The sequence below is a fragment of the Teleopsis dalmanni genome, chromosome 2 (genome assembly GCF_002237135.1).
Source record: "Teleopsis dalmanni isolate 2A chromosome 2, ASM223713v2, whole genome shotgun sequence".
Lineage (NCBI taxonomy): Eukaryota > Metazoa > Arthropoda > Insecta > Diptera > Diopsidae > Teleopsis > Teleopsis dalmanni.
Window position 1 is genome coordinate 64,338,746 of NC_051847.1, and position 11,422 is coordinate 64,350,167.

At 31.8% G+C, this 11,422-nt stretch overlaps 2 protein-coding genes across 3 annotated transcripts in view; one reads left to right on the top strand and one right to left on the bottom strand.

Moving 5' to 3' along the window:
• The window catches only part of LOC119681829 (titin-like), a 35,003-nt gene extending 30,843 nt beyond the window's left edge, over positions 1-4,160 (top strand). Inside the window, exon 6 of the mRNA XM_038095120.1 lies at positions 493-4,160. Coding sequence (XP_037951048.1) covers positions 493-3,993 — 3,501 coding nt within the window. The 3' untranslated portion in view covers positions 3,994-4,160. The remainder of the gene's footprint in view (positions 1-492) is intronic.
• A 2,603-nt stretch (positions 4,161-6,763) lies between these two features.
• LOC119686013 (vesicular inhibitory amino acid transporter-like) lies at positions 6,764-11,082 on the bottom strand. Of its 2 annotated transcripts, XM_038100462.1 has the most exons (4): positions 10,996-11,082; positions 10,461-10,580; positions 10,242-10,395; positions 6,764-8,086 (listed from the first exon to the last, which is right to left on the bottom strand). In XM_038100462.1, exons 2-4 carry the CDS (start codon positions 10,567-10,569, stop codon positions 6,790-6,792), a joined length of 1,560 nt encoding a protein of 519 aa, XP_037956390.1. In that variant the 5' UTR covers positions 10,570-10,580; positions 10,996-11,082; the 3' UTR covers positions 6,764-6,789. The 2 variants fall into 2 exon arrangements, with proteins under 2 accessions (XP_037956390.1, XP_037956388.1); XM_038100460.1 differs by lacking the exon at positions 10,996-11,082 and having other exon boundaries at positions 10,461-10,885.
• Positions 11,083-11,422: the final 340 nt, after the last annotated feature.

Here is an 11,422-nt window from a genome sequence, read left to right on the forward strand (position 1 = left end):
GAAAAACCAAAATATAAACCCGGTGAAAGACCAACTCAAGTCCGACCTGATGACAACCTCAAACCTGAAGGTGAATTTTATACTCCGGAAAAACCAAAGTATAAACCAGGTGAAAGACCGACACAAGTTCGACCTGATGATAATCTGAAACTTGAAGGTGAATTTTATGTCCCCGAAAAAACACAATTTAAGCCCGCAGAGAAAACACAACGAGTTATTCGTAAAGATAATTTGAAGACAGAAGGTGAAATGACATTCGTTGAGAGGGAAGAATATCAATATGTTATCAGACCAGAACAAGTAAAACCCACTGATAACTTAAAGCCTGAAGGAAAATTCTATGCACCAGATAAAGTTGATTTTGAACCTGCTGAGAGACCTGTCCAAAAGAAACACAAAGACAATTTACGACCAGAAGGTGAATTCTACACTCCAGAAAAACCAAAATATAAGCCGGGTGAGAGACCAACTCAAGTTCGACCAGATGACAACCTCAAACCTGAAGGCGAGTTCTATGCTCCAGAAAAACCAAAATATAAACCTGGTGAGAGACCAACTCAAGTTCGACCTGATGACAACCTCAAACCTGAAGGTGAATTCTATGCTCCAGAAAAACTAAAATATAAACCAGGTGAAAGACCAACTCAAGTTCGACCAGATGATAATCTTAAACCTGAAGGTGAATTCTATACACCGGAGAAACCAACGTTTAAGCCGGCTGAACGTCCCATTCAAAAGAAACCCGAAGATAATTTGCGGCCAGAGGGTGAGTTTCATAGTCCCGAAAAACCAAAATATAGACCAGGTGAAAGACCAACTCAAGTTCGACCTGATGATAATCTCAAACCTGAAGGCGAGTTTTATACTCCAGAAAAACCAAAATATAAACCTGGAGAAAGACCAACTCAAGTTCGACCAGATGATAATCTTAAACCTGAAGGTGAATTCTATGTTCCAGAAAAAACACAATTCAAGCCCGCAGAGAAAACACAACGAGTTATTCGTAAAGATAATTTGAAGACAGAAGGTGAAATGACATTCGTTGAAAGGGAAGAATATCAATATGTAGTCAGACCAGAACAAGTAAAACCAACTGATAACTTAAAGCCTGAAGGAAAATTCTATGCACCAGATAAAGTTGATTTTGAACCTGCTGAGCGACCTGTCCAAAAGAAACACAAAGACAATTTACGACCAGAAGGTGAATTCTACACTCCAGAAAAACCAAAATATAAGCCGGGTGAGAGACCAACTCAAGTTCGACCAGATGACAACCTCAAACCTGAAGGCGAGTTCTATGCTCCAGAAAAACTAAAATATAAGCCCGGTGAAAGGCCAACACAAGTTCGACCTGATGATAATCTCAAACCTGAAGGTGAGTTCTACTCTCCAGAAAAAGCAAAGTTTAAACCTGCTGAAAAAATACAACGAATTATTCATAAAGATAATTTGAAGACAGAAGGTGAAATGACATTTGTTGAAAGGGATGAATATCAATATGTAGTCAGACCAGAGCAAGTAAAACCAACTGATAACTTAAAGCCTGAAGGGAAATTCTATACACCTGATAAAACTGATTTTAAACCTGCTGAGCGACCGGTCCAGAAAAAACCAGAAGACAACTTGCGACCAGAAGGTGATTTGTTTATACCAGGTAAATCGCAGTACCGACCTGCTGAGAAGACTAAGAAGGTTATTCATAAGGATAATCTACGAACCGAAGGTGAAATGACATTTATCGAGAAAGACGAGTATCAGTTTACTATTCGGCCGAATCAAATTAAACCAAGCGATAATTTAAAACCAGAAGGCGTATTTTATACTCCACAAAAATCTGACTTCAAGCCCGCAGAGCGTCCTATTCCAAAAATACCTGAGGATAATTTACGTCCTGAAGGTCAATTTTATGGCCCTGCAAAGCCGGAATACAAACCTGGAGAGAGGCCAACACCTGTTAAACATGATGATAATTTGAAACCTGAAGGAGATTTTTATGTTCCGGAAAGAACTCAACATAAGCCTGCTGAAAAAGCTCAGCGTGTTATACGAAAGGATAATTTGAAAACAGAAGGTGATATGACTTTCATTGAAAAGGAAAAATATCAGTTCACTGTACGACCAGAACAAGTGATTCCAGCGGATAATTTGAGACCTGAAGGTGAAATTTGTGTTCCTGAAAAGCCGTCATTTAAGCCAGCTACTAAAACTGAAAGAATTATACATAAAGATAATTTGAAAGTTGAGGGTGAAATGATTTTCACCACGAAAGATGAATATATGTTTGTAGAAAAACAGAAGCCAGTAAAGCATACAGACAATTTGAAACCTGAGGGTGAATTTTACTCTCCTACCAAAACAGTATATCGTGCAGCAGACCGTCCCGTTCAAAAGAAACCAAAAGATAATTTAAAATCCGAAGGTAGTTTTTATGTTCCTGAAAAGACTTCATTTAAAACTGCATCAAAATCAGAGCGAATAATTCATAAAGACAATTTGAAAATGGAAGGAGATATGTCTTTTACGCAAAAAGAAAGCTATAAATACGTGAAAAGACCGCAACAAGTAAAACCTACTGATAATTTGAAATCTGAGGGCGAGTTTTACAGTCCAGATAGTACGAAATATGTACCAGCAGAACGACCTCAAGTTAAAAAGCCTGTTGATAACTTAAAAAGTGAGGGTGATTTTTATAGAATAGATGATAAGAAAACAACTAGAAAAATAACTGCAAGTGACAACGTTGTAAAGGATAGAACCGAAAGAATTATTCCAAAAAAACCTACAGACAACTTAAAATTGGAAGGTACCATGGATATGCAAAGGAGAGAAGATTTCAAATCTACAAACACCATTACAAAGACATCTCAAACAGTCTCTAAAATTAAACAAACTCACAATGCTTCTTCGATAAACTTAGGAAGTGATCAATCTATACTTAAGACAACTAACCAAATGAGTTTTGCTTCTGGTAAAAATACAAACGTCACAAATGGAAATACGAAATCTCCAGCGGACGGCTTGATAGTTGTATCTACAAAGAAGGTAACGACTGTTATAGGGAGCCGCAATAAGAAGGAACCGGAAACTGAATTTGTAAAGCGAAATGAAAAGGTAAATATAATCGAAAATACTACAAAATCGACTAACGCGACAAAGACTATTAATATTGAAAATAAGCACAGTGATATTGTGTCAGTAAAGGAAAATCATGTAACACGTGCTAATCAGAGAAGCATAACTGATCAACGTGATAGTTTAGGAACAATAATAGCGAATGTTGCAACACAAAATACTGTTTCCAATAATGAATGCAAAAATGTATCTAATGTCTCAAATATGACACATTTATCCAATGTTTCAAAAGTATCCAATATTTCAAATGTGTCCAATGTTTCAAATGCATCCAATATTTCTTCTTCAAAACAGTACCATCACCGCAAAGGTGAGCTTTCCAGCGAATCGGATATAACTAACTCCATTTTTCATCGTAAGAATGTATCAACTGACTCGAATCAATTTGGTGGTCTATCATCAAATGGAAAAATTCACCGTAAGAGTATTCTAAATTTGCACGAACATTCCATTGGTGGCATTCCAAGCGAAAGAAAAAGTTATAGCAGCATACACAGGCAAAACAAAGAGTTAGATTCTTGTTTATCAACATCTTCGAATGAACGTCAAACTTATAATGTTGCACACAAATCGTATGATGCTAAATCAGCATCTTCGGCATCATCATCAACGATGACTCGTATTATAACTGGCGAATATGCATTACCATCAACCACACGTACAGAACGCATAATTACTCGAAGGAATGGTGGTCAATCTTCTTTTACCCTCGGGTCTGATACGGCAACATCTTCAAGTCTTTACAAAAGCGAATATAAAGGACCTGCTTCAACAACATGTGCTATACACAAAATCCAGCAAGGTGCCTATCAACATACCCGAGATACAAAAGATCATAAGTTCTTCAAAAGTTCTAAATAGTGTCTAAGTCTAAACAATTAACTATAATATATATATAGCCATCGCACGATTTTCTACATTTTTAATATAATATCCTTTCTGTAAATTTCAGAGAATGTAAACTTAATACATGAAACATATAATTACTAACCATTTTTTGAATAATTCTAATAAAAATATTTTTAAATAAATTCACTAAATTTTATGTCTATTCTTTTTTTATTAGTAGTAATATAAGTAGTAGTAGTATCTACTGTACCAAAATCCTATTAAAAAGTTTATAATAAAATAATACAAATTAAATTCATAAACTTTACTTAAGCGTATTTAAACCAATAATGATATGATTCTTTTAACACAATGATAACTGAGGTCTGTCAGGATTTTGACAGACCGTACAACAGGTCGTACAAGGTTTTAAAGCAATTATTTTTCTTGTAATGTTTTCAAGTTACTGATTGTTGTCCATCTTAAGAACTTTTTTATAACTTAGTCTCAAAATTAGTGTTAAGCACTAATTTGTTTATAAAGTATCGGAGTAGGTCTTCTACGTTGCTTCTTTATAAGGAAGCTCTCTTACACTCTATTATTTACAAAAATAATACTCACGACAATTTAATACCAATTATTACTTCCTTTAACGTTTCGACTAGATCTTAAGTATATATAATATTTAGCGGATCCATACTCATATGTATTTTTATTTCTTAACTTTTTCCGAATTTTCATCGTCATATGTTTATAATTCCTGATCTGCATATAAACTGTGGTGCTTTTTGAATATATTAACTTTTTATTTTTGAATATTTATTGTGTACTTCATAACACTTAATAATAGTGAAGCTTATCTATCTTAACTTGCGATAATTTGGGGGTTATTGTTAGAATAACACAATCATCTGACTCATAACATTCAATAGGGTTATGCCGTCTGTAAGATGTGTGATTTAGTCGTTGTCTTCCTGAAGCGCTTTATTTATTCCAGTTTGAATGGGAAACCACTCTGATACTTTATCTGTGTTTTTAATTTCCTGATTATAAACAACGTTGTATTGTATCAAGTTAGAGTCACATTCTAAAGTTATTTAGCTTGTGGAATAACGCTTTTCAGTTTATTGTGCTAGTTTATACACGAACTGTGGTAATACGTATATACGACAGTCTTTTATCTCTTTCTTGAACTTGTATTGATAGACTTTGCAAATTTCGGTGTATAACCTAAATATTTAATTACTCAAAAAATATCAAAATATTCCTGTGAATAACTTGGCAAGGGACGACCTGCGGGTTACCACAAAGGATAAAAAATGATTGCTGTTTCAAAGGCTCCGGGTAAATTTTAGATATATTGCATGGTATAGAACTAAATATGGGTTCTATCTTCATATGGTTATTTGTTTAATTGCGTTAAGAACTTTTAATATGACAAGAACTTGATTTAAAATAGTAGAGAAAGAGGATATTTTCAAATCCGCTTGAATTAAATAATCAAGAAGAATTGACCACAATTGGTTAACGAAGAAGTAGTTGTGTTACATGATAACAATGGTAGGCCCCACAGACATATCTTTAATGACTCGAAACAAATTGACCGCTCTTGATTGGCAAGTTTTGATGCATCCATCGTATGTCCACCGCCCGAAACCTACATCGTTCGACTCCTATTTATTTCGGATTTTCTTTATGGTAAAGAAAGGTTACCATAACTAAACCGCCGCTGTAATGCACTTGGCGAAGTTTTTCATCGAGAAACCACAGTAGTTTAACACCAATAGAATTACGAAGCTACTTGAAAAATTTCAAAAGGTCATCAATAATAATGGCCAACATGAACTCTATTAAATTTAATTGACAATAATGAAAATTTATATTTAAAAATGTACCAGAAAACTTTTTGTGTCACCAATACGTAGTTCTTCATGTAATTATTTTTATATATAGTATGTTGGATTATATTTAATCGAAGGACGCAAAACATTTTTATATAACAAAAATACGGGGTTAATGAGCTTAGGCAAAGGTTAGTTAGTACTTTTAATTTTTTAAATAATAACACTTTCATAAACTTTAAAATCAAAATTACTTTATTTTAATATATATATTTAAACATTAAAAAAACTTTCGATTTTATATGAGTTATTTTGGCTATCTATTGTATTTTAATTATACATTCATACATATTTACTAATATTATATGGATTTTCTTACAATTAAACTTTGGAAGACTTCTTTTCATTTAATTTAAGTAAATATAATTATTATTATTATTGTAACATTTAAATATTAATGCAAATTTATTACAAATTAATTCTTATATACTAATTATTTGGAAGACAATATGTTTTTGGAAGACATTTGTTTCAAAGTTTGTTTTCTTTTTCATATTTTAAAAGGCTGCAATTTAAAAACACCGATTTTATATAGCGATTATAAAATAAATTATTTTAAGATATACTATATATGATATATGGCAAAGCAGAATTATATCTCACATTAATTATATATTTAACATTAATTTTTATAATCAAAATTATTAATTATATTTATTAATTAAACAGAGATCTATATATATGCTCCCGACCTCTTGAGGACTTACGTATATATTGTCTTTATTTTTTGTAGATTTTAGTTTTAAAATGATCGAATAAATTAATCCAATGTTTAGAAATTGCACCCCTTTTTTTCATATTTTACAACAATAGAAACACATTGTGTTTCTTTTAAAATATGTTTCAAATAGCAACAAAAATAATAAGAAATATATAATAAATATTTATATTTAAATATATTGATATATATATGTATATAGTATTCTTTTTAAAATGGAAGACCTATTTCAAACGCATTTATTAAAGCGTTTCCAGAATCGTAAATACCAATTACGCCGAATAAAACCCCCAAACCTATAATGAGGTAGTCTTTTGCAATTTCCTTTTGATCCAAAAGATGTCCTTTGATCTTTAAATGAAAATAACATGGCCAAATAAAACTTAACATAGTACCAGTAAAACTACCAATGAAACCCATTAAAATAGAAAAATGTGGTATGAATATAGCCATCATTATTGTAGATACTATTACACCAACTCTAAAGCCTAAGCCCCATACTTTAAGTCCACCATCGAGATGCCAAATTGTTGGAAATCTTGTTTTTGGTGGACCACGAAAAAAGTTACGTTCTAGTAATTCACAAGCAGCATAATAGGGTAATGGATAGCTAAGAATAGCTTTTATTACCAAAAAGAAGTTAACTAAACCCTTAAAACCTTGTGAATGTAAATTATTTGTAATAACTTGTTGGGTATCATTTTGAAAGGTAAGAAAGCATATATAACCGAAACCTGCTTTAAAAATGGCCGCTGCGATATGTGACCAATCAAGCATCCAATTAAATTTTGAACGATCTATCATATTTCCCTCTAGTGTTGGCAAAAAAATTTGTGATGTATATGAGAAAACTATAACACCAAGTGATATTGGAAAATTTTCCATATCAAGACTCCATCGTACTTTCGACCAACCCCAATCACCGATTTGTAAAATACAATAACCAAGTATTACTGCATTAATGACAATATGTGACATTGTACACCAAAAAGATAATGTGGATACCATTTTGAGTGACTTCAAAAAACCCATAGGCAATAAAAATATGCCTACAAACATCATCCAAGATCTGGAATCAAAAGATCCTTGAGGATAAGTGCCTGCCAACAAATCACCACATACTACAACATACAATATACAGGTCATTAGTAATTCAATTAATTGTGCAATACTAACTGCACGTGCACCTAATTTTGGCCCAAAACATACCTTAGCTATGGCTACATAGCTATCACGTACACGTACCAATTGTCCCGTGCTTGGATCTGGCTCATATAGACATTGTACTAGTACTTTACCCGTGTAGCAACATATATGTGCAATTCCAACCATGGCTATGATTGCCCAATAACCACCGTGGAGTACAGCAAACGGTAATGAAACGATAAACATTCCCTGTATGGCATTCGTAACATTCCAAGCAGCTTGCATTTCATCAATTTTAGAACCACCGCCACCTTCACCTTCGCATACAAAAGAACTTCCATCGGATTTCACACTATCCTGTCTGTAAATAAACAAGAAATAAGTTTTAATTAAAAACAAGATATAAAATAGGCTTAAAGTTTTGGTTTTGTTCAAGCTTAGGTTACACTTGAAATGGAGTTATAGAGTATTTTCAACATAGTAAATCAGTCGGGTCTTATAGCTGCTGTATTCGAATTGCCTTAAAGTAAGATATTCTGACAATGAGCTTTCAATTTTAAATTTTTAAATCAACACTATTACTTTTTTTTTCAAAATATTAAAATAATAAAATCTTTTTTATAACAAAAATGTTAACCATTAATATTGTACAATATCTGTGATATATGTTTGATATATACATTTCAAAGTCTAAACAGCTTTGAGCGATTAAAACTTTGAAGGTATCTCCCTCCAAACCACCAAATTGAAATAAAGAAGATTATGAAATTATTTAATCTATAGTGTTGGAAACGATAATCCGAGCAATAGGTTTAAACCTGACTGGCTCAATATTTTACAAAAGTTTGATACTGCTTGCGTATGTCGACGATATTAATATCGTGACCTAATCCCCCGCGCCGTCAGTGGAACAAATGGATCTTGTGGTCAATGAGGACAAACCAAAGTACTTTCTGGCAACAAACAAATTTCTTAAGCATCCTGAGCCCATATCGTGAGATTCACTATTGACAACGTGTATCGAATTAAATGGAACTATGAACTATATCAGTTATACGGCGACATTGATATAGTTAAGCGCATAAAAATACAGCGGTTTCACTGGCTTAGTCATGTCGTGCGAATGAAAGAAAATACTTCAATTAGAGAGGTGTTTGATTCGGTAGCCGCAGATGGAAAACGCGATAGCTGACGTCTGCTTCTTTGAAGGATTAAGTGGCCAAGTATATGGGGGCGCATACGGTATTACCAATTGGCGACAGCAAGTCATTGATCAGACTGGCTGGCGGAGGCTACTGGACGTGACCCATGATGACTCATGTCTATGATGGCCATGTAAGTAAGTAAATTCTTCGGTTACCTGAGAGTTCAGTACTATTAGTTTGCTTTTGTTTTTATATATAAGTATTAAAATTATTAGTACTGTTGATAGAATGCTCAAAAATAATGTTTGATTATTTTAGAATATAATTAAACAATTTTAGTGATTATTATTGAAACACTGAGTCACATATGTGACTTAGAACTGTGACTATGACTAATATTTAATATATAATTGATTTCATATTGTTATCTTAGAATTAATTTTTCTAAAACAATTTTTTAACGTTATTAATATTTTCAGCACTAGATACGGTACGTTGGTCATGGGTTTTAAAATCAACATTATCACTATGATATATTAGTATATTGAACAATACGGAAATCGCAATTTATTTAAATTGTTTGGTATTTATTTCATAAAAGCAGGATTTTATTTTATAAGAAATATTAATATTAATAATATCAAAATTATGCAACATTTTTTGTTTATGATAATGTCCTTCAGCAATATTATATACGGAAATTTATGTGATTACACTACTTTACTTAGCAAAAATTAATAGATTTTTCATTATTTATTAAAGAACGTTTTGAAGTTTCAATATGCAATTGATTCTTAAATAAAGCCTGGCACTTGCAGTCCAATAAATTATATACGGACTATAAACTAATCAAATAAAAATTCGAATATTTTCTAAGGTATTATTGAGGAGTATTAGGTAATACTCGAAACAGCGTTGTATGGCTGGCCAAATTTCAATAAATCAATTAAATTTTTGTTGTTGCTTCTTTATTACTATTTGAACCCTTCTTAAGTGAGATATGTTGAAGAACTCTTAATAAGATATTTTTATTTAAGAGATTTTTAACGTCGATTCTGATGAAAGAAGCTGAATTCTTAATATAAACTATTGCTAGAGAGATTTTAATTGAACAGCAGTGAAAGTGCAACTACAAAATTTTGCAGATATTTTTATATAATGTGTGAAGGAATTCTGAAGAACTTCTGAAGAACTTCTTTATACGAGTATTATTATTATTATTATTATTATTATTATTATTATTATTAATAATAATAATACGTACAATGATGCATTGTGACTTATAAAAGCCGTATATATATAGTCTTGAAACATTGCTTTGTTAAGATATTTGAACAATATCTCTATTTAACTATATTACTTATATCTTACCGAAATCCATCTGTTTGCTGATATCTGCCATCATATTCATTAACTACGAATGACGTTTGATATTCCTCTGTTTTGTAATCAGCATTGTTGGTATCCATCCATCCATTTGGATTACGAAATGGATTTAACTCCGTACCTCTATCTTGTTTAGTTACTACAAAAAAAAAAATTATATAAATTATTGATTTTTTTAAATCAGTTTTTTTTTATAATTCTTACAATCTGTAGCATTTTCATCATTGGAATTAAACATTTCCCGCGTATGACTGGCGAACTGTTGCTGAGATGTAGTACCTGCTGGCTGTTCGTAGTCCTTTTTCTCTGGCATATGCTGTCGAGCTGTTTGCACGGCAACATTCAATATATTTTTAATAGGTGGAAGAGGAGGTAATGGTGTTGATTTCAATTTAGCTAAGAATGACATGACGGTAACAACAATGAAGACGACGATGACAGTACGAGTTCAATGTTTATAACTGGTGAAGATGGCGGTGATGCGGTGTGAGTTGTTTCTACGTAACTGTAGATATCGATTTTGTAGATGCTTATAAGCAAAAAAAATTTTCACTCTTCTTTTTGATTTGTATTTTCCTCTTATATAAATGAGGATATTATTTTCCACATTTGGTTCAAATTTTTGGCATCTAAATTAAATGAAACGACATTCCAATCAGTTTTTAATGTAAAAATAATAATTATAAATACAAATGAATGCTAAACTACATAACGAGTATGTACGTAAATATTTGTTCACCTTTTTAATCGCACTATATCTCAATTGATTTTTAATATAGTGCGATTTAATATTAAAAACTTAAAACGCTCTTTATTGCACTACTACTTAATATGGAAATAATAAAATCACAGAAAATTTTTAAATTATTTAAAGAATAAATATTTTTTAGCAAACACCAAATGCCAATGGGTTAAAATGAAATGATAAGGATATCTTCAGAGGAATTATTTTGCGCATGTCCTGTAAAATTTGTATGTAAAACATTTTAGTACCAAAGACAGTTGAATTAACTGTCTAAAAGGCAAATGTCAAGTAAGTGCTAAAAATATTTAAAAGTAAACTTTAATATCAATTTTAGATAAATATACTTAGAATTGAAATAAATTAAATTTTAGTTTATAATGTTATTCCAAGGAGAGTAAATTTATTTGTTTAGAACGAAAGT